Genomic DNA, 21,975 nt, shown 5'->3' on the forward strand with positions numbered 1-21,975 from the left:
ATAATCTTGTGTCAAGGGGCCTGACCTGAGGGGGGCCACCCCTGCTCCTAGGATAGTCAGAGGACAGGTGTCGGTTGCAAGGGGATGCTAGTTAGAGTGTCCTGAAGATAAGATATCATCCACCAAGTCGCCTTGCTAGGAAGTAAAGAGCAAGATATTTAACCCTTTCTACACTTGTGGCAGTGTGGATTAAGCAGCCTAGCTGTTTCCATTTAACCTAGAAGGCTTGAAGATAGAAGTCCTCAATTAATGTTAATAGTTCAACTGGAGTATCCCACTATTCCCTTCCCCTATCCAAGTTCCAAATAAACATCAAAAAGCCAACACCCCTAGACTGTTTATTTGTGTGATGACCCATCAGGAGCAAGGAGGGGGATCCATAAACTATATCTCAAGATAACCGTGTGCAATCAGAGGAGCCCATCATGTCATTGTTCAGCAGGCCCGGCGGGGGCAGTGCTACAGCGCTATTTGCGGAAAAATGTGTCTGGGCACCTACATACCTCATGTGATCTGATTCTGTGAATGGAGTCATCTGTCTCTTTATCTTTCTCTCTTTCCCTCTGTCTCTCCCTGTCTCTTTCTATCTCTGTCTTTTTCTATCTTTCTGCTTCTCTCTTCCTCTCTCTCTCTATCTCTCTCTCTCTGTCTCTTTATTTCTCTGTATCCCTTGCTGTCTCTTTCTCTCTGTCTCTCCCTGTCTCTCTCGCTCTTTCTCTCTATCTCTCTGTCTCTTTATTTCTCTGTATCCCTTACTGTCTCTTTCTCTCTGTCTCTCCCTGTCTCTCTCTCTCTCTCTGTGTATCTTTCTGCTTCTCTCTGTCTCTCTCTCTCTGTATCTTTCTGCTTCTCTCTGTCTCTTTCGCTCTCTCTGTCTTTTCACACGCTCTTTCTCTCTCACTCTCTCTCTCTCTCTTTTTTCTTTCTTGATTTCTCTGTTTCTTTCTGTCACTCTCTCTTTGTCATTCCCTCTTTCTTTCCATTTCTCTGTTTCTTTCTGTTTCTCGCTCTCTGTCTTTTTGTCTCTCTTTCTTTAATGTCTCTTTCCTTCTCTCTGTCTCTTTCTGTTTATCTCTGTCTCTCTTTGTAACTCTCTCTTTCCCTCTCCCTACGAGGACTGCAGAAATCATAAAGCATTTAACTTGCAGCACACACTCTCTCTCCAGGTTGGATTACACAGAAACACAGAGTAGCAAGGACAGGCTCCTTTCTCACAGCTGATAAGGAAGGCTCCAGCAGATTGCTACTGACAGGGAATGAGGACAGATGTCAAACTAAACTTAAACTACTACTGGTGATCTTTGTTCATCCTGCAGATCACAGGTTTTCGTTTTTCAGGCTACATCCACTTTAATGTTCCCACAAAAAAGAGCAACTGTGTTAGCCTACACCATATCTGAAAAAGGAAATGTTACACCACGTCTGAAAAAGGAAATGTTACATTGATTCAAAATTTTTATTTTTAAGCAAATCATAAAAGCTGTGGTTTCTGACCTTTTTCTAAAAAATGCTATTTGCCTGGTTGCCATGCTGACTTTTTGGTTTTAAAAATACCAAACTAACTCCAACATTATCTATTTAAACAACATAATACATTCAAATCTATCCTATCCCTCTGGTCCAAAAAAAAAAAAAGTCCCATAAAAAAAATGACTCCAACATTACCAAACTTGCAGCATCTTTCACATTGTCCCCAATTCGGGTACCACATCGGGCATTTAGATATTTTGAAATTTACTCCACTATACTGTTATAATTTCAAATTGACTGCTGATATCCACTCACTCACTGTTGAAGGATGTGGCAAAAATCCACTTTTGTGCAATCTATTTTCGAGCAGGAAACAATCGTTTAGTAAGCCACAACCCCAAATCCCAAAAGATTACATCCAACATTTGATTTAACTATAGCATTATTATGTTGAACAACATCTTCCCAATATTAACAACAAATAAGATGTTTGGAATCTCTTAGGGTCATTTCAAATCTAGTACAATTACCCGCAGGTCTGCTCTATAAAATGAATGGGGAGTTCTTATGGACAACAAATTAATGAGTTAAACTGGCCAAACATGGATCGGAACTCTGCCGGTTCAGCAGGGACCAACCACATTTTGATCCATGTATAAGTACACAATCTATCGATCAACTTGTGTACAACCAGCCTTTTGAAAAATTTTCTCTCAATTAGTGCCGCTGGTTACAGCTGGCAGTGCTGATCAGTTTATTCTAATGATGGGTAAATCGCTCCTTTTCATCAGATATCCATGTATTAATATGTTGTATACAGAGGAACAAATTACCTTTTGTATGACCTGATTACCCTTTGTATGACCTGAATCTTACAATATCTCATTGGTGTTATCTTCTACTGAAAGCCTTTTGTGTGAATTAATTGCAAATACAGATAAAAATTTTGTTTAGGTTTTGAACACTAGTGGACTCCTTCCATAAGAAGGGTTACAAGAATAAAACCATCAAAACCAGCATAAACACAGCCTTGAAAACCTGAAGAGCAAATCTACTTTATTGCAATGAAAAAACAAAAACAAATAACTGTTTGCCTCTAGTAACCACATACAATCCTGCACTAGAAGGGATAAGAGAGATAATCAAAGATTTACAACCCATTATAAGAGGATTAAACTCTGAAATAATTATTCCCACAACCCCCAATACTGGCTTTCAGACAACCACTCAACCTCAGACATAAACTAATCAGCAGGAAACTTCATTCTGATTATGAAGTCACAAATATTGGAAGCAAGCCCAAGCATTAAAAAATGGTGCAAACTGTGCAACCAAATTAATCCATCTAAAAGTGTAAGTTTTAGAGAATCATAAAGAAGTTTTTTGATACAAGAAGAAACCCTGGATAAACTGACCCTAGAGAAACCACAGGAAACCTGCATAAAAAAAGGGAAGGAAAGGAAAAAAGCAGACAAAACATGCCATCATTAGGCTTGGATACTACAGGGCAATCAAGATCAGAACAAGACATAGAAGTTGATTTAGGGATGGGTCATAATGCAGAGCAGACAATTGCCCACAGGGCCGGTGCAAGGATTTTTGACTACACAGACGAAGGTGCAATTTGGTGCCGCCCCCCCATTCTTCCTCCCGCTTCACTCCCTCCCATATGGCATACACTTTATTTGTGCTCCATTAGGCTATAGTGGTTCCGCATTCATGGCACAAAAGGGGGTCAGAGACTGCATACATGGCACAAGAGACGGTCAGAGACTGCATATATGGAACAAGAGATGGTCAGAGACTGCATATATGGCACAAGAGACGGTCAGAGACTACTTACTTGGCACAAGAGACGGTCAGAGTCTGCAAGCGTGTCACAAGAGACGGTCAGAGACTGCATATATGGCACAAGAGATTGTCAGAGACTGCATACATGGCACAACAGACAGTCAGAGACTGCAGGCGTGTCACAAAAGACAGTCAGAGACTCCAGGCATGGCAATAGGGATGGTTAGAGACTAAATACATGGCACATGGGGTGGTAAGAGGTTGCACACATGGTACACAGGGTGGTCTGAGATTGCATACATGGCACACTAGGTGGTCAGAAATTGCATACATGGCAAATGGAACAGTCAGAGTTTGCATACATGTCACGCGGGGTGGTCAGAGATTGCATACATGGCACACGGGGTGCTCAGAGATTGCATACATGGCACATGTGATGGTCAGAGATTAGATACATGGCACAAAGGATGGTTAGAGACTAAATACATGGCACATGGGGTGGTAAGAGATTGCACACATGGTACACAGGGTGGTCTGAGATTGCATACATGGCACACGAGGTGGTCGGAAATTGCATACATGGCAAATGGAACAGTCAGAGATTGCATACATGGCACACGGGGTGGTTGGAGATTGCATACATGGCACACGGGGTGCTCAGAGATTGCATACATGGCACATGGGATGGTCAGAGATTGCATACATGGCACATGGGATGGTCAGGGATTGCATACATGACACATGGGATGGTCAGAAATTGCATACATGGCATATGGGATGGTCAGGGATTGCATACATGGCACATGGGATGGTCAGGAGTTGCATACATGACACATGGGATGGTCAGAAATTGCATACATGGCACATGGGATAGTCAGGGATTGCATACATGGCACATGGGATGGTCAGAGATTGCATACATGGCACATGGGATGGTCAAAGTTTGCATACATGACACATGGGATGGTCAGAGATCGCATACATGGCACATGGAATGGTCAGAGATTGCATATATGGCACATGGGATGGTCAGAGATTGCATACATGGCACATGGGATGGTTAGGGATTGCATACATGGCACATGGGATTGCCAGAGACTGCATGCATGGCACATGGGATGGTCAGAGATTGCATACATGGCACATGGGATGGTCAGAGATTGCATACATGGCACATGGGATGTTCAGAGATTGCATACATGGCACATGGGATGATCAGGGATTGCATACATGGCACATGGGATGGTCAGAGATTGCATACATGGCACATGGGATGGTTAGGGATTGCATACATGGCACATGGGATTGCCAGAGACTGCATGCATGGCACATGGGATGGTCAGGGATTGCATACATGGCACAAGGAATGGTCAGGGATTGTATACATGGCACATGGGATGGTCAGGGATTGCATACATGGTACACGGGCTGGTCAGAGATTGCATACATGGCACACGGAATGGTCAGTGATTGCATACATAGCACATGGGGTGGTCAGAGATTGCATACATGGCACACGGGATGGTCAGAGATTGCATACATGGCACAAAGGATGGTCAAAGATTACATACATGACACATGGGATGGTCAGAGATTGCATACATGGCACATGGGATGGTCAGGGATTGCATACAGGGCACATGGGATGGTCAGAGATTGCATACATGGCACATGGGATGGTCAGGGACTGCATACATGGCACATGGGATGGTCAGGAATTGCATGCATGGCACACGGGATGGTCAGAGACTGCATACATGGCACATGGGATGGTCAGGGATTGCATACATGGCACATGGGATGGTCAGGGATTGTATACACAGCACATGGGATGGTCAGGGATTGCATACATGGCACACAGGGTGGTCAGGGATTGCACACATGGCACACGGGATGGTCAGGGACTGCATACATGACACATGGGATGATCAGAGATTGCATACATGACACATGGGATGGTAAGAGATTGAATACATGGCACATGGGATGGTAAGCGATTGCATACATGACACATGGGGTGGTAAGAGATTGCATACATGGCAAATGGGATGGTCAGGGTTTGCATACATGGCACATGGGATGGTCAGGAGTTGCATACATGACACATGGGATGGTCAGAAATTGCATAAATGGCACATGGGATGGTCAGAGATGACATACATGGCACATGGGATGTCAGAGATTACATACATGTCGCACGGGATGGTCAGGGATTGCATACATGGCACATGGGATGGTCAGAGACTGTATACATGGCACATGGGATGGTCAGAGATTACATAAATGGCACATGGGATGGTCAGATATTACATACATGGCACATGGGACGGTCAGATATTACATACATGGCACATGGGATGGTCAGAGATTACATCCATGGCACATGGGATGGTCAGAGATTACATACATGTCCCATGGGGTGATCAGGGATTGCATACATGGCAAATGGGATGGTCAGGGATTGCATACATGGCACATGGGATGGTCAGAGACTGCATACATGGCACATGGGATGGTCAGAGATTACATACATGGCACATGGGATGGTCAGGGATTGCATACATGGCACATGGGATGGTCAGAGACTGCAAACATGGCACATGGGATGGTCAGAGATTACATACATGGCACATGGGTAGGACTGGTACAATAATATACATTTCCTTGCCTCACCTTCCACAGACATAGGAAAAATAAATCTTTGATCACTGACTGCGCTCTACACCACTTCAAACCGCGCTCCTCCTCCTGTGCCTTCTGCTGGCTTTGGACCCTCCCCCTGGTTTCACTCGGCTCCAGGCTCCTTGCCTGACTGGCTCTCTTCTCACATGCTCTGAGACCCGAGTTCCTGACCCTCCCAGCTACTGCCCAGATAGGAGGGATTGTTTTTTTATTTTTTCATGATCCAGTGATCCTTCAATCTTGTTCGAGTGCTGAAGAGAGAGGGGAGGTCCTAAGGATTTCACAGTCTCGCACTGTGCTGCAGCTGGCAGAGGAGAGGAGGAGGAAGACTCGTGCAGTCGGCAGGGCAGGGGAGCTGTAGTAAGGGGATGCTGCGAATGGACTAGGAGGTGAATTAAACAGCGGGTGGGGCTGTGCGGCGCAGCCTCCTCCCGTCAGTGTACTAAGCTGGGCTGAGTACAGTGCGAGCAGGGCCGGCTCCTCGCGCCTTATGCAACTCCTGGGGAGTTCCTTGTTTTGGTGCCCCCCTCTACTGGTGCCCTCAGGCGGCCGCTTTGGCTGCCTTATGGCTGACAACGGCCCTGATTGCCCACAAAGGGCAAAATTGCGGCTATGCTCACAGCATTAGAAAATTCCCTAAAAACAGAATTGAAAATAATTCATAATGATTTGGGTCACCTTTTAACATGAGTGGAAGATTTAGAAAAAAGACAAGACAGCTATTTACAAACAATAAAAAAGATTTAGGGAGAGAAATGGAACACAGAAGCCTTGCTTATAAAATGGAAGATCAAGAAAATCGGAGCAGGAGGAAGAATTTGGGAATACGAGGCTTACCAGAGCCAACATATGGTGAAGATGTACCGGACAAAATGAGGAAAATCTTTAACCCACCTCTGCGTAGAGGGGAAGCAGAACAGATAAAGATTAAGAGAGTACATCGGGTTAGAAGACCAAAAGGCATACCAATGGATGCCCCCGGAGATGTAATCATAAGATTACGGAGCTATGAAGAAAAGGCCCAGATCTGGGAGAGTCTGAAAAGAAAATCACCTATAGATTATGAAAGTGCTAATAATCAGATCTTCACTAGTGATGGGCTGAACACCCCCCCCCCCACCCCACAATCCATACCAGACCCTCATCTGAGCACGCAGCCTGGCAGGTCAGGAAAGGGGAAGGCACGAGCGAGCAAGCGCCCCCCCCCCCTGAACTATACCAGGCCACATGCCCTCAACATGGGGGGGGGGGTGGGTGCTTTTGGGCAGGGGACAACTCCCATTCCCTATATGAGAACTGTCAAAACGCAAATAGCCAGTCTACGGGAAGCGTTCACTGAGAGTGGAGCTTTTTTTTTTTCCTTTTTTTGGGTCGGCAGGTGACGCAGAAGGAAAAGCACCTTCGACGCAAAAGGAGGGACAGCAATTATGCCCTAAATAAAATTAGTGCTGCTGCGCCACAAAAAAAATCACTGCTGATGCAGAAGTAATAGCACCTGCGATGCAGAAGGGGAGGTAGCAATTATGTCTTAATTTTTATTTTAAAATAATATTTTAATTTTTATTAGTCCTGCTGTACCCACTGCTGTCACAGAAAGAATAGCACCTATGACACAAAAGAGGGGACAGCAATTATGCCCTAAATAAAATTAGTACTACTGCACCACAACAACAGAAAATCACTGCTACTAATATTGCAGCAACAGAACATGATGCTGCAAAAAAAAAAATATCAATGAAAAAAAAAATGGGATCAGTGGGGTGACACAGATGTGTTGCATATACCAACACTTCAGTGGCCCCACTACACTGTTGTTCTGTCTCAGCATCGATTGTACCTGTGACCTTCTTGTAGATACCCAGTCTCTAAGTGTGTGCAGCAGGTTGAATGATGGCTTTAACAGATAGTTTACTCAATGAATAAAGACTCCAGAGGTGTTCTCCAATGCTTCTTTATGCTTCAAGTTAGCAAAGACATAAACATAGAGGCTTTTCCATAGTTAAATTTACAATGAAGTTACACAGCTTCCACACTCTGCAGTCTCCTCATAACAACTAAACAAAATGGCAGTTACAGCAGGAAAATGGAGATGGGAGAAACCATCTAGCCAGAAACAGCAGGGGTGCTAGGAAGATACCAATATCATAGCATAACGTAACATGTAATAACAACTGCTAGACAGTTAAAGCTGCGTGGCAGCACACTCCCCGCCTGGTATCGTGAGATACCACTACACAATTATTTTCCATAAACATACAATTAACATTGCATACAGTAGAATGCTATGTAGCCCTCTCCTCTAAGCTAACTATGCTAGAGATCTAAGTGACTCCTTCACATAACACTGAATCAGAATTTTTGGAAACAGGCATAATTAGGACTGTCTCAGTGACTGGTCTCAGGAAGGTTTTTGGGCTCCCGTCCTTTACAATCCTGACTTCCACACTTCGGACCTTTCCATCATCACTAGCAATGGCCTTTGAAATAACTCCAACTGGCCACTGGATCCGATTGGTTTGCTTTTCTTTTAGAAGAACCAGGTCCCCTTCCTTTAAGTTAGGCTTCTGAGTTTGCCACTTTTTACGTCCTTGAAGAAGTGTGAGGTATTCCCTCCTCCATCTGTCCCAGAAACAATCTGCAAGGTATTGAGCATATCTCCATTGACGTTTATATATGTCCTTTTCATCAAAGATGCTCTTTGGCGCTGGGATCTGTCCAATTTTCCGGCTCAATAATGCAGCTGGAGTTAAAACAGTTGGACATTCTGGGTCTGTGGATACAGCTGTCAGCGGTCTTGAGTTGATTATTGCTGCGACCTCAGCAAGGAATGTAGTAAGTACTTCATGGGTAAGACGTGAAGAACTCACATCAAGCAACATAGAATCCAGTATGCGCCTTGCCATCCCAATCATACGTTCCCATGCTCCGCCCATGTGTGAAGCGTGTGGTGGGTTGAATTTCCACTGGTTTGCAGTGGCGGAGAAGGTGGCCCTTGGAGGTGGCTCTGTCTGAGAAGCTCGCTCCCGCAGGGGTTTGTTAATGCTCTGGGACGCTCTCTCGCTATAATTGAACTGGTTGGTCAGTTTTCTCTCCTTCTTGTTCCTGGATGGTATTTCCTCACCTTCTGTCCATTCTTCACTAGCCTGAGCGTCAGACTTCCCATCTGTATCTTTGTCTCCCGGCTCTGTGGAGTCGTTGGTCTGAGTCTCTTCAATGACTCCCAACTTCGCCATCTGTCGCAGCGTTTTATCAGAGTCTTCGTTTAACATGTTTCCATCCAGGGAGAAGTGTACGGCCAGCTGGTCCACGATGCTAATGGGTTTGTAGGCCAGTTCCTTAAAACTGTACCTCACAATGTTCTGGGGGGCATGAGGGTTGTTTGCAGTCAGGATACGAGTGAATTCCTCCTTAAGTTCAGCCTCGCTGAGTTCCAGCTGGTCCGGAGGCTTAACCAGAGTCTTGGCCTGCATCCATTCATCAGCTCCATCCCCCATAACTGTGGAGTCATCTTCATCCTCTAAATTTCTTCTTGAGCAGATGTTGGAACTCAATGCTACAACTTCAGGCCGGATTTCCGGATCAGTATCTGGATCCTCCAGGTGGAAATCGATATCTTCTTCTGAGTTTGTAGAAGACTGGTCCATTAAAAACTTGGGTTCTGAAAACCAAATGGTTTGTGTGAGGACAACTGCTGGCACTAAAATCTTCTGCATGAATGCTAGAAAGTGCTCTCGCTTCTCAGGTTTGTTACGGAGAGTTTTCTTCAGTGCAGCAAATCTGGTTAAAGCTTGTTCTCGATTGTTAGGGAGAGTAAGCCTTGGTACTCGGAAGGGTACTGGAGCTACCCAATTGTTGGAATTGTCCTTGAAGAACTCTTCATCCGTAATCTTAATGAGCTCCTTGTCTTCGACTGAAGGAGCAATCTTGTTGTCATCACAAGTAGTCTGGTACACTGAATCACCAAAGTCCTTTTGAGAAGTGAGCTTGCAGTTAATGCTTTGGAGTGCTTGATATGGAACTTCGTTCTTAAAATCAAGTCTTTCCTTCACATAATAGTGCGATGGACATTTCATCAATTGACAGGTAACATTAGTTTTGTAGGAAGCTACATCCAAGAGCTTGTGAGATTGGTCTAAGCAGACTTCTCCTATTATCACCCATCCAAGATCGAGTTTCTGGGCCTGAGGAGCATCATCTGGACCGTTACATAACTCTCTTATTTTATGAACTCTAGGAATGTCTCTCCCTAGTAGAATCAAAATCTTAACATCCTTGTTAAGTGGTGTAATGTAGTTAGCAATGTGGCTCAAATGAGGGTGATGACGTGCAACCTCTGGTGTGGGGATTTCTTCTCTGTTGTTCGGTAGCTGATCACATTCGATTAGAGTTGGAAGAGGAAACTCTGTGTCCTCATATTCTGATGCAACTACGAAGCCATGGGCTCTTCTTCCAGAAGTATTGGCCTTTCCTGCACATGTCTGCAAGGTATAGGACCAGGTCTCTCCTTGAATGTTGAATAGGTCAAAGAATTCTGTACTGGCCAATGAGCGATTGCTCTGATCATCGAGTATGGCATACATTTTTATGGATTTTTGTGGACATCCTTCAGGAAAAACTCTTACAAGACATATCTTGCTACAAGACTTGCTATGAAGCCCTTCTCCACATACCTCTGTACACCTTGTGGTTACGGGGTCGGCATATTGCTCAGTTCTCTCCCCGCCATCATCTGATGTAGTCTTGGGGTTGCTGCCGAGTGAAGGTTTCCTTTTGAACAGATCTGAATGAAGAGCGTCCACATGTTTGTCACTGTTGCAGAGAGAACATCTGATGGCGATCTTACAGTCTCTAGCTAAATGATCGGAGGATGCACAACACTTAAAACAGATATTATGCTCTTTGAGAAATGACTTGCGTTCTTCAATAGGCTTGTCCTTAAATGCACGACATTTGGAGAGAGAGTGTGGCGCATTATGAATAGGACACTGTTGATTAAGATTGCTAGCTTTGATGTCTGTAGCTAAGACGTTGGATGCTATCGCGGTCTTCCCTACTGCAATAGGATGCCTTAAATCCTTGAATTTACCGTTGGTGGCAATACCCCTTGAAGTACTTAAAGGAATGGTGGTTGTATCTGGATAGAAGAAGCTTGGGTCATTCTTGGATCTTGCAACCTTCCGCACGAACTCTGAAAAATAAGAAAAGGGAGGGAAGGAAACACGATGCTCATACTTATACTTTGATCCTACACTAGTCCACTTTCCCTGAAGATAACTAGGCAACTTTGCTACAATAGGATTTACGCCCTGAGCAGTGTCTAAATAGCTAAGACCTGGTAAACTAGGATCTAACTTAGCAATTTCAAGTTCTTGAAGGAGGTCACCTAACTCTCTAAGCTTATGATTGTCCTTAACAGAGATTTTAGGAAAGTCGTTTAGTCTCTGGAATAAGGCAGATTCAATGACTTCGGGGCTCCCATAGTCTTGTTCTAGACGTTCCCAGGCAGCATCAAGGCCTGCTTTAAAGTTATAAATGTAGACAGATTTAAGTCTCTTTACTTGTTCTGAAGATTGACGCCCCAACCACTTTATTAGTAAGTCAAGTTCTGCTTGAGGATCAATGTCCAAGTTCTTGGTTACCGCCTTAAATGTAGATCTCCAACTCCTGTAGTTCTCTGGGCGGTCATCAAATCCAGACAGTCCAGTTGTAATCAACTCTCGTCGAATCATATACTTGCTGAACTCTGCAATGTCAGTGCTTTCAGTTTTTATAGCCACAGGGTCTACTGATGGTGCGCCGTCTTGGACCATGGTTGGTATCTGATGTTGGCTGGTAGGTAGAGAGAAAGGTGTTGCAGATGGGTTTAATTTAGGTAAGGGTCTGTCGTCTGAAGGTCTCTGAGCATTTGAAGTCAAAGAGAGCTGTATCAAAGGGGGTATAGAGTTCATTCTGTAGTCTTCTGCTGTGCCCTTGTAATCTCTATGCACATAGGGTTGTGGTGGCACATGAGCTGCGTAGGTTGATTCACTTGATTTTGTGACGTGCGGTAGTTGTGGAGGGTCTCTGTTAGTAGGTGTGTCTAGTTGACCAGCTTGCTTTGGCGACACATTGCCTTCTGATCCACTTGCTTGATGATTATGAGAAGAATCTCCAACTGTAGGTGGGACTGTATTGTCGTGGTTCTGAGTTAAGACAAACTGTAGGGTCCTTTCCACAGGGTCTTGAAAAGCAGCCAAGCTGGTACAAGCTGCTCCTTCTTCTTCCAATAGGGCTTGTTCCAAGACAGATAACTCTGCTAAAGCTACTTCCTTTTCTCTATTCTTCTGAAGAATTTCTAGCTGAGCCTCTGTTTCTGCTTGTATTCTTGCCTGAATGCGTTTAGCTTCTGCTTCCTTGCATTTAGCTTCTGCTTCCTTGCATTTAGCTTCTTCTTCCTTGCATTTAGCTTCTGCCTTGATGGCTGCTTCTTTTTCAGAGCAGGCGGCTTGAACCTGGGCTACTGCAACCTTTTGGCGAGCTTTGAGAATTTGGTCGCTCAGTATTGACCTTATAGAGCAGGACCGCAATGACTTAGAAGAAGATTTATGATATGAGCGGGCAGACCTAGAAGATTTTCCTGAGTGTCTTGAAGAAGCAGAGTTACAGGATATAGTCTCATATAGCTGTGCCAATCTCCCTTCTATCTGTGCCTTTGCTTCAAGATATGTGCTATGCCTCTGCTGGTCATTAGAAGTAAAGTCCTTTAATTCCAATGCAGCTTCCTCTATGTTGGAATGTGACAATAGGGAATAGTACTTCTCAGAAAGTCTTTTATAATTCTCAAATGCCTTCTTAACCCTTGAGAGAGCAGTGTTCAATTGCTCAGAATTGTTGCTAGTTTCATTAGTGGCTGTTATACAACTTAAAGTCTTTTCCCATAATGCAGTCAGGTTACTAGAGGTTTCTTCCTTACTTGCTTCATAAACCTCCCTTGCCTTCAAGGATGGGTGAGGGGCTCTGACAGGACGAGCAGAATGAAGTAAGGAGTCTGCTTTATCTTGACTAAATGCAGGTAATTCTGTGAGATCTCTGTCAGACATAATAAGTACTGTATTTCTGGTGTCTTGTTAGAAATCTGCCAGAGCTCAGCTCTGTAAGTAGTGACTTCTGTTAGTAAGCAGGCTGGGCTGAGGTATTTTTTGTTACAATAGCTAGCTAGGGCTGGAACTAGTTCAAACTGGATCACCTCAGAAGGCTGTAACAGTAATGAAGCAGTAATAGGTGGCTGGTTTCATATGCAGAGTAATGCTTCTGGTGACTCACAGACAAGTGTGGTACTTACAGTTCTGAAGCTGTATATTACCATGGACATTTACTTCAAGTACTTTTTGGAACTGTACTCTCTGAAGCTGTGTATTCCTGGAAATTTACTTTTTGAAGCTGTGTACTCCTGTAAATTTACTGTTCTGTCTCAGCATCGATTGTACCTGTGACCTTCTTGTAGATACCCAGTCTCTAAGTGTGTGCAGCAGGTTGAATGATGGCTTTAACAGATAGTTTACTCAATGAATAAAGACTCCAGAGGTGTTCTCCAATGCTTCTTTATGCTTCAAGTTAGCAAAGACATAAACATAGAGGCTTTTCCATAGTTAAATTTACAATGAAGTTACACAGCTTCCACACTCTGCAGTCTCCTCATAACAACTAAACAAAATGGCAGTTACAGCAGGAAAATGGAGATGGGAGAAACCATCTAGCCAGAAACAGCAGGGGTGCTAGGAAGATACCAATATCATAGCATAACGTAACATGTAATAACAACTGCTAGACAGTTAAAGCTGCGTGGCAGCACAACTGTGTTACACAAGAATCACAGCACAGCAGTACACTGACTGCACTATACTGTGTTACACAAGAATCAGCACAGTACTACACTAAACTTACTTCAGTACAATGTGTTACACAAGAAGATGAATCAGCACAGTGCTACACTAAACTGACTGCAGTACACTGTATTACACAAGATGAATCAGCACAGTACTACACTACACTGACTGCAGTACACTGTGATACACAAGATGAATCAGCACAACACTGCAGTACACTGTGTTACACAAGATTACTCTGCAAAGATAAATTAAGGGAGCTACTGGTAGAAGAGACTAGACATAACTTTAATAGAGTCACCAGGGAAAGATACAAATGGGGAAATAAACCAGGAAAATATTTAGCAAGAGTACTGAAGAGCAAAAAAGCAAACAGCTACATAGAAAAAATAAAAAATAATAGGGGGGAAATGGTCCACTCAACAACAGAAATAGCCAAAGCAATTCAAAGTTGCTATGATGCTTTATATACCGTGCGACAAAAGCAATCATATGAAGTAGAAAAAAAAATAGAAAATGATACTAAAATATATAAGGGAATCAAAATTAACTAAATTATCAACTGACAGAATAATAGCTCTAGAAACATCAATCTCTCAGAGGGAGATACTGGAGGCATTCAAAAACTCACCGACTGGGAGGAGCCCAGGACTGGACGGGTTTACTACCTGTTACTACTGAAGGTTCAAGGAAACATTAGTACCAAAACTTTGCACATATATGAATGGAATAGGAGAACGGGGGAAGATAAGAGTAGAATCAATACAGGCTCATATAACGATAATATTTAAAGAAGAAAAAGATGCAACCCTATGTTCTAGTTACAGACCAATAGCATTGTTAAACGCTGACACAAAACTACATGCAAAAGTTTTAGCAACTCGATTAAAAGATTTAATGGCAGAGTGATTCCATGCAGATCAGACAGGATTTATCCCAGGTAGAGAGAGGAAAGGAAATGGGATTAAAACAATATTGCTATTACACAAAGCTAGAGGTCTTAATGCCTCAGCCCTCCTGTTGTCAATAGATGCTGGGAAAGCATTTGACAGGGTGAACTGGGAGTTTATTCTGGAAACAATAGAGGATCTGGGTAATGGCCCGAGGATGACCCAACGTATAAAAGCACTGTATAGGAACTCAACAGCATCAGTAAAGGTAAATGGTACTTTATCCCCCCAATTTGAAATGTGCAATGGGACCAGACAGGGGTGCTCTCTCTTGCCCTTGTTGTTTGTCCTGTCACTAGAACCACTAATAGCGACTATAAGGAACAATGTAGATATAGGGGGAGTAAAGGTTGGACAGGAGAAACATAAAGTAGCAGCATATGCCAATGATGTTTTGTTTTACATTGCTAATCCCTGGATAAGCTTCCCAAATGCTATTAAAGAGTTAAAGAAATATGGGGAATTATCAAATTTTAAGATCAACCCAATAAAGTCAGACATTTCTGAATATCGGGCTAAGCAAGTAAGAAAGAACAGGCACTACAGAGGGAATTCCCATTCACATGGGCAAAGTCTAAATAAAATACCTTGGGATAAACTTAACTCTATCATTAGAAAACCTCTATCACGTCAACTATATACCCATGTTAAACAAGATAAAAGCAAATATTAAAAAAATATCAAGCTGCCCACTCTCTTCAAATGCTACCAATTGCTATTCCATCAGTATATTTTAAAATAATAAAAACAATGATATTAAAGTTCATCTGGCAGGGGAAAAAAGCCTAGAATACAGTATACGGCTCTCAGTAAAGATAAATCACGGGGGGGGGGGGGGATTAGTGGAACCAGACATTAAAAGATATTACACTGCAGTTATAATCTCACGCATGATAGAGTGGACAAAAATAAATTCAGATAAAAGATGGGTTAAGATTGAAACCACTCTAAGCAGAACACAATTACAGTAAAAAAGAATATTTGGATCCCACCAAAATACAGGGAAATGCATGAAGATACACATGAAATGATGAGAGTTGTATACAAAATATGGGAAACAATTCAAAGACAAGCCAAATTGGAATATACTGTAACTCTCCTTAAACCACTTCTGGACCGGAAGGTTTTACCCCATTAATGACCAGGTTATTTTTTGCATGCTTTACCATAGTCCATACTAGGTGTACCAGACTACGATACCCAGAGAAAGGAAACCCAAGAAAAATTGAGGTGGCTACAATAAACCCTCTTCAAACTTATCAAGACCAATAAGAGGCCCATCAAAGGGATTTCAAGGAACATGTCCAGGTTCATAGGCCAACACAGGTTCAATGGTGACTGCCTCCTGCTCTTCCACTGTTATCTCCAAGATTCCCAGAAGAAACCATTGATCCTGCCAACATCACACAGTCCCTTGTTCACCCAGCTCAAGTCCATGCTCCTGTGCTAGAAGCAAAGGCTCCTGTTTTGTTACCAGTAATGTTCCTATGCTGGACTGGGCAGGTACCAACAATGCTGCTATGCTTAATATTTAGCTGTACAGGTAGCAATAGTGGTCCTGTGAAAGATACAGAGCAGTGCTTCTGAAAGTAGTACTTTTGGGCAAGATGCTAAGCTGTATTTGCACTAGTAATGCTTATGTGCAAGCTTTGCTGTGTCGGTAACAGTAGTGCTCTGTGCAGTGCCAGATCCAGTACAAGATGCTCAAATCCCTATGGGAGCCAGGGACTTAACAGCATAAGACAATCCGATCACTTGGCCAGCCAGGATCTTCACAGTGCAGAATATTCAGAGCCCCTCATTAGCTTGGAGACACACCGCAAGATAATCAGAGTCATTCAAGACACACACAATCTCAATAAACATATTTCATGTATCTTTTCAGATATAATAACATACGGTATAGCTATATTAGGTACTTCACCTTGAAAGGCTCTTTGCGTAACTTCAACAGTGTAAGACAATCCGATCCCTTGGCCAGCCAGAAGCTTCACAGTGCAAGATACTCAGAGCCCCACATTAGCTTGGAGACACACAGCAAGATAATCAGAGTCATTCAGGACACATTCAATCTCAATAAAAATATATGTATCTTTTCAGACATAATAACATACAGTATAGCTATAGTAGGTTTTTCACCTTGAAAAGCTCTTTGTGTAAATTCAAATAAACCTTTTTCCCTACGGATCTGCTATAGCAAAGCCCTAATATATTTAATGATACCCTAGCTTCTCCTACTTTCTGTGGAAAGCTCAGCCACAGTTTTCAGAAGTTAAGGCTTTCCTGGGACAACTATAATATGTGGCAGAAGATACTGTAGTGGAAAAAATAGATGTGGCCTGTGACACCATAATTGTGAGGCCTCCATCCCAATTATGTAAACAGAAAAAGGAAAAACATGGGTCAACGGGACTTTAAATGAGGCCAATCACTTCAAATTTCAGTAGTACACATAATAGTGAATTTATTACATAATAACAAATTACATAGTAACAATTTTGCAGACATGATAAAATTCACGTTAAAAAAACATTTCATTGAGCTGATCCATATAGAATAATTATTGTAGATACTATAATTTTAGGAAAGTACTGTATGTTAGCATTCGTATACATGATGTTTTAGAATGCAGATGGTTATAACAGATGAAAATACATAATTGCACAATGCATGATGATTCAGACATTAATGGGCATCCTGTAACTCTATGCATTTCGTGGATCAATGTCCACTTCCTCAGGAGTAGATGCACCAATTATTCTAAAAAGAAAAGAAAAAGACTGGAGTAGTATCATATACAAAATGGGCAAATCCCCAAAATTCAAGGAACAAATGTATATAGAGGGGCCAATGGCCCTACTACATACAGGTTAGTTCAAAAGAGGGAAGGGAAGGGGAGTCTTGCAGCTCTGTGGGTAGGGGGCACCAGGGAATGTTCACCCCGGGGGCTGAGGCGATGTGACCCAAACTGACCCCGAGGGTAAGTCCCGTTGACCCATGTTTTCCTTTTTCTGTTTACATAATTGGGATGGAGGCCTCTCACTTATGGTGTCACAGGCCACATCCATTTTTTTTTAACAAATTTGGGTGGAAGACACCCCAGTCGTTTCGTGATCTGTAACACCATACAAAGCTTCTCCTTTTATGGGGAGCCTGGGATATACATATGTCCAAGGGGCTGCAATGCGCATTGGGTGGTGGTTCCCCCTCCCTCACACTCTCCCTGACATATATGCTTTCAGTATTACTACAAGAATATTATGTTTGACATTTCAAATTCCTTTTTGTCTTCTTCACATTCCTCTTTCCTATTGCCGGTGGCTGTGGGTGGTATGGGGGTCCTTGGGCTCATCTGCCTCGTGGGCTGCAGTGCGCAATGGGTCTGTTCTCCCCTTCCCTCCCCCCTTTTCTTTGTTAGTTCGGGCGGGGACCAGGTGGGTTCCCTGCTGCGCATCGGCGCCATGCATTCATGCCTGGCGCGTCATGTTACACCATGTCATGATGCCGAGGCAGTGTCAGAGTGCCAGGAAACCAGACCACACGGGTATGCAGGTAAAATAAATCAGTTTATTGGAGTAAACAACAGAGTCCAGAAGCAGGTAGTTCACCAATGCCGGGTCATCTGCTGATGCGGGGTCAACTGCCGATGCGGGATTGAGAGCCAGGAGAGTCATCAGCCAAGCAAATTCATACACAGAGAAACACAGAGAACAGAAGACTGCTAGCAGAGATACACCTTGGAGCACAAAGGCAAGGACAAGGACTGCAACCCATCAGGTGACAGATATAGTCAGGTGTGCAGCACCATCACTGTGCGACACCCAGGCAGCAGGCAAGTGATTATTCAATCAGAGTTTATAAGAGGCAGCAATCTGCACATGTCCAAGATGGCTGCCAACAGGAGGGCAAGGTAAGACCTTGATAGTATCCTCCCCTCAATGGCCTCTCCTTCGCGGAGCAAAAAAACAGTTTCTGAGGAAAGCGTGCTGAAGGGCGGGAGCATGAACATCAGTGGAGGGAACCCAGGAGCGCTCCTCATTACCATAACCCTTCCAGTGCACCAAATATTGAACTTGACCTCAGAACAGACGAGAATCCAATATGCTGCTAACCTTATACTCCTCATGATTGTCCACAGAAATGAGAACCTCGAGCTCGTCAGGGAGATCCTTGGTCGCCCCATTATTCCAGCCCACTTCTGCTGCCGAAATGAAATTGTATACTCGGCAGCAGGCTCGTATAACCCTTGAATGGACAGGAGCTGCTTTTCAGCAGAGGCAGAGCGAGCAGGCACATCGAATAACATAAAGCTTGGGTAATCGAGTATCACAGGATTATCCTTCTCCCATAAGGGATTCGCCAAGGCCCTGTCTGAGTGCAGCGAAATTAGGAAGCCCACCTTGGACCTATCAGAAGGAAACGCCTGAGGAACCATCTCATAATAAATGCCCACTTGGTTTAGAAAGCCACGACAGTGACTCTGTTCACCCCCATAGCGCTGCAGAAGGGGGGCTGCACCAGTCATCCCTCTGGTAACAGCGACTCCAGCTGCAACTGCAGGAGTGGAAACAGGGGCAGCAGCAGGAGCAACAACAGGAGGAACCACCGGCCTAGCAGCACCAGGAGCAAGGTGCGCTGTGCGTGCAAGCAACGTCTGCAATGCCTGAGCGAACTGACCCAAAATGTGATCTTGTTGATCGAGCCTGGTAACCAGCATGGTGAGTGTAGGAGTACCTGTATTGTCAGGATTCATGGCCCTTGCATACTGTCAGGGTGCCAGGAATCCAGACCACACAGGATGCAGGTAAAATAAAGCCGTTTATTGGAACAACCACAAATTAACACACAGCAAGAGTGAGGAAGTGAGAGCAGGAACAAGCTGGGGTCAAGTTCAGAAGCGGGTAGTCATCCATGCCGGGGTCGAGTCCAGAAGTGGATAGTCTACCGATTGGGTTGAGAGCCAGGAGAGTCCTCAGTCAAGCCAGATCAAACATGGAGGAACATGGAGAACAAAAGACTGCTAGCAGAGATGCACCTTGGAACAAAAATGCAAGGGCAAGGACTGCAACCCATCAAGTGATAGATATAGTCAGGTGTGCAGCATCATCACTGTGCGACACCCAGACAGCAGGCAAGTGATGATGCCATCAGAGTTTATAAGAAGCAGCAGTCTGCACATGTCCAGGATGGCTGCCAACAGGAGGACAAGGTAAGATGTTGACAAGCGGTCTTTGTTCTCCATCTGATGCCACCACGTGGGGCCGGGCAGCTGACACGCCCTGTTGCCGGCTCAAATGGGTGTCATCCCCTCTTCCCCCATGCTTTGCATTTGCATGGCGCTGGCAGTCAGACCCCCTTCTGACCCCCAATTATAAATGATAGTGACGCACTACCAGGACCTCAGGACCCTGACAACTAAGACTTTGTGGGATCACCACTGCACAATATTTGTCTCTAATCTGCATTCACCTTTTTGACCACGTGGGCCAGTTCACATTGTTATTCCTCTTGCTCTTATCTCTATCTATTAGTCACACTATATCCATTTTATATATTTTTTTTATACACTACACAACAGGTATCTGAGAATCCATACTGTACAGTATACCACTTCTTCTTTCTTTATAGATCACTACTGGCCAATGTGCCATGACCTATATACTCAAATTATGGATTTGCCCTTTAATGAACACCTGGTCCGCCCTCCACTTGCCCTCAGGTCCGCTTGGGTCACATCACCTCAGCCCCCCGGGGTGGACATTCCCTGGCGCCCCCCACCCACAGGGCTGCAAGACTCCCTAACTCCCCTATCCCCTTCTCTTCCTTCTTTTGAGCTGACCTGTAAGAAGTGGGTCCATTGGCCCCTATATATACATTTGTTCCTTGAATTTTGGGGATTTACCCATTTTGTATAGGATGCTACTCTAGTCTTTTTCTTATCTTTTTAGAATAATTGGTGCATCTACTACTGAGGAAGTGGACATTGATCCATGAAACACATAGAGTTACAGGATGCCCACAAATGTCTGGATCATCATGCAATGTGCAATTATGTATTTTCATCTGTTATATCTATGTACATTCTAAAACATCATGTATACGAATGCTAATATATTTTTTATGAAATTATAGTGTCTATGATTATTATTCTATATGGATCAGCTCAATTAAATGTTTTTTAAATTAAAGTTTATCATGTCTGCAAAATTGTTACTATGCAATTTGTTATTACGCAATAAATTCACTATCATGTGTACTACTGAAATTTGAAGTGATTGGTCTCATTTAAAGTCCCGTTAACCCATGTTTTTCCCTTTTCAAGGTACTGTAGTAGTTCCAAATGTGAACCATTTCTTGTCCTACCTCTTGTACAAGTCTTTCTTTAGATATACTGTATCTTGATCCTAATTAGTATTTTATAATTCTGTGTTTCAAAGGAGAAAGTGTTCCCATAACAAAGGTTCCACTACCAAATGTGGACAATGAAATTCCATGGAAAACATACACTGGTGAAAATTACCGTGGATATATATTGTATTGCGGAACTGAGGTTGTTAAGACAAAGCCACCTGCAGATGGACTGGTAAAAGCTGTTGTACTACAAACAGGTGATGATATTATAGAAAAAGAAAGAAAAACAAATTAACTGTACAGTATACTTTTGTTACATTAGATTGACAATATTTACATATTAGTTCATTATGATTACTAGAAATGAATGGCAAAAAAAGTACTCATATGCTAAATGTTTTGTCTTTTCTGAATGGTTCATCTATCCTCACTCTACAAATCAAGAATTCAAGCTTTATCATTGGGTACTAGTCATGTGAAAAATGAGGCACCACATGGAAATTGTTATCCTTTTTAACATATTGGAACTGGCAAATATTAGATCTTTATTCGAACAGTGCCTACAGTTATATGTAATATAAATAAATAAACACAGAAAAATTAGCCGTTTCAAAAATGAATTTATTCAACAAAAAATATCATTATATGTAATGGTGTACTATGTAAAATGTAAGTACACCTTTGCTTTCAGAGGCTGGTATTGCCCCATTTAGCAGAAATACACCCAAAAAAAAAATAAAGGAACACTTTAAAAACACATCAGTTCTCAATGGGGAAAAATATCATACTTGATATCTATACTATGGACTGGGTAATGTGTTAGGAAGGAAAGAACGCCACATTGTTTGATGGGAATGAAAATTATC

At 43.1% G+C, this 21,975-nt stretch overlaps 2 protein-coding genes across 2 annotated transcripts in view; one reads left to right on the top strand and one right to left on the bottom strand.

Annotated features, from left to right (window-relative positions):
- LOC309551116 (putative cation-transporting ATPase 13A5) overlaps positions 1–21,975 on the top strand; it is a 203,245-nt gene that overhangs the window by 51,269 nt on the left and 130,001 nt on the right. Inside the window, exon 10 of the mRNA XM_082251562.1 lies at positions 21,196–21,366. Coding sequence (XP_082107688.1) covers positions 21,196–21,366 — 171 coding nt within the window. The remainder of the gene's footprint in view (positions 1–21,195; positions 21,367–21,975) is intronic.
- LOC309550145 (uncharacterized protein) lies at positions 1,381–13,022 on the bottom strand (the record flags this gene model as incomplete). The annotated part of the gene is made up of 4 exons (XM_082250581.1): positions 1,381–1,422; positions 3,314–3,367; positions 11,409–12,281; positions 12,402–13,022. 4 exons carry the CDS (start codon positions 13,020–13,022, stop codon positions 1,381–1,383), a joined length of 1,590 nt encoding a protein of 529 aa, XP_082106707.1.

The sequence above is a fragment of the Pelophylax lessonae genome (genome assembly GCF_965119305.1).
Source record: "Pelophylax lessonae genome assembly, chromosome: 3".
NCBI classification, from domain to species: Eukaryota; Metazoa; Chordata; class Amphibia; order Anura; family Ranidae; genus Pelophylax; species Pelophylax lessonae.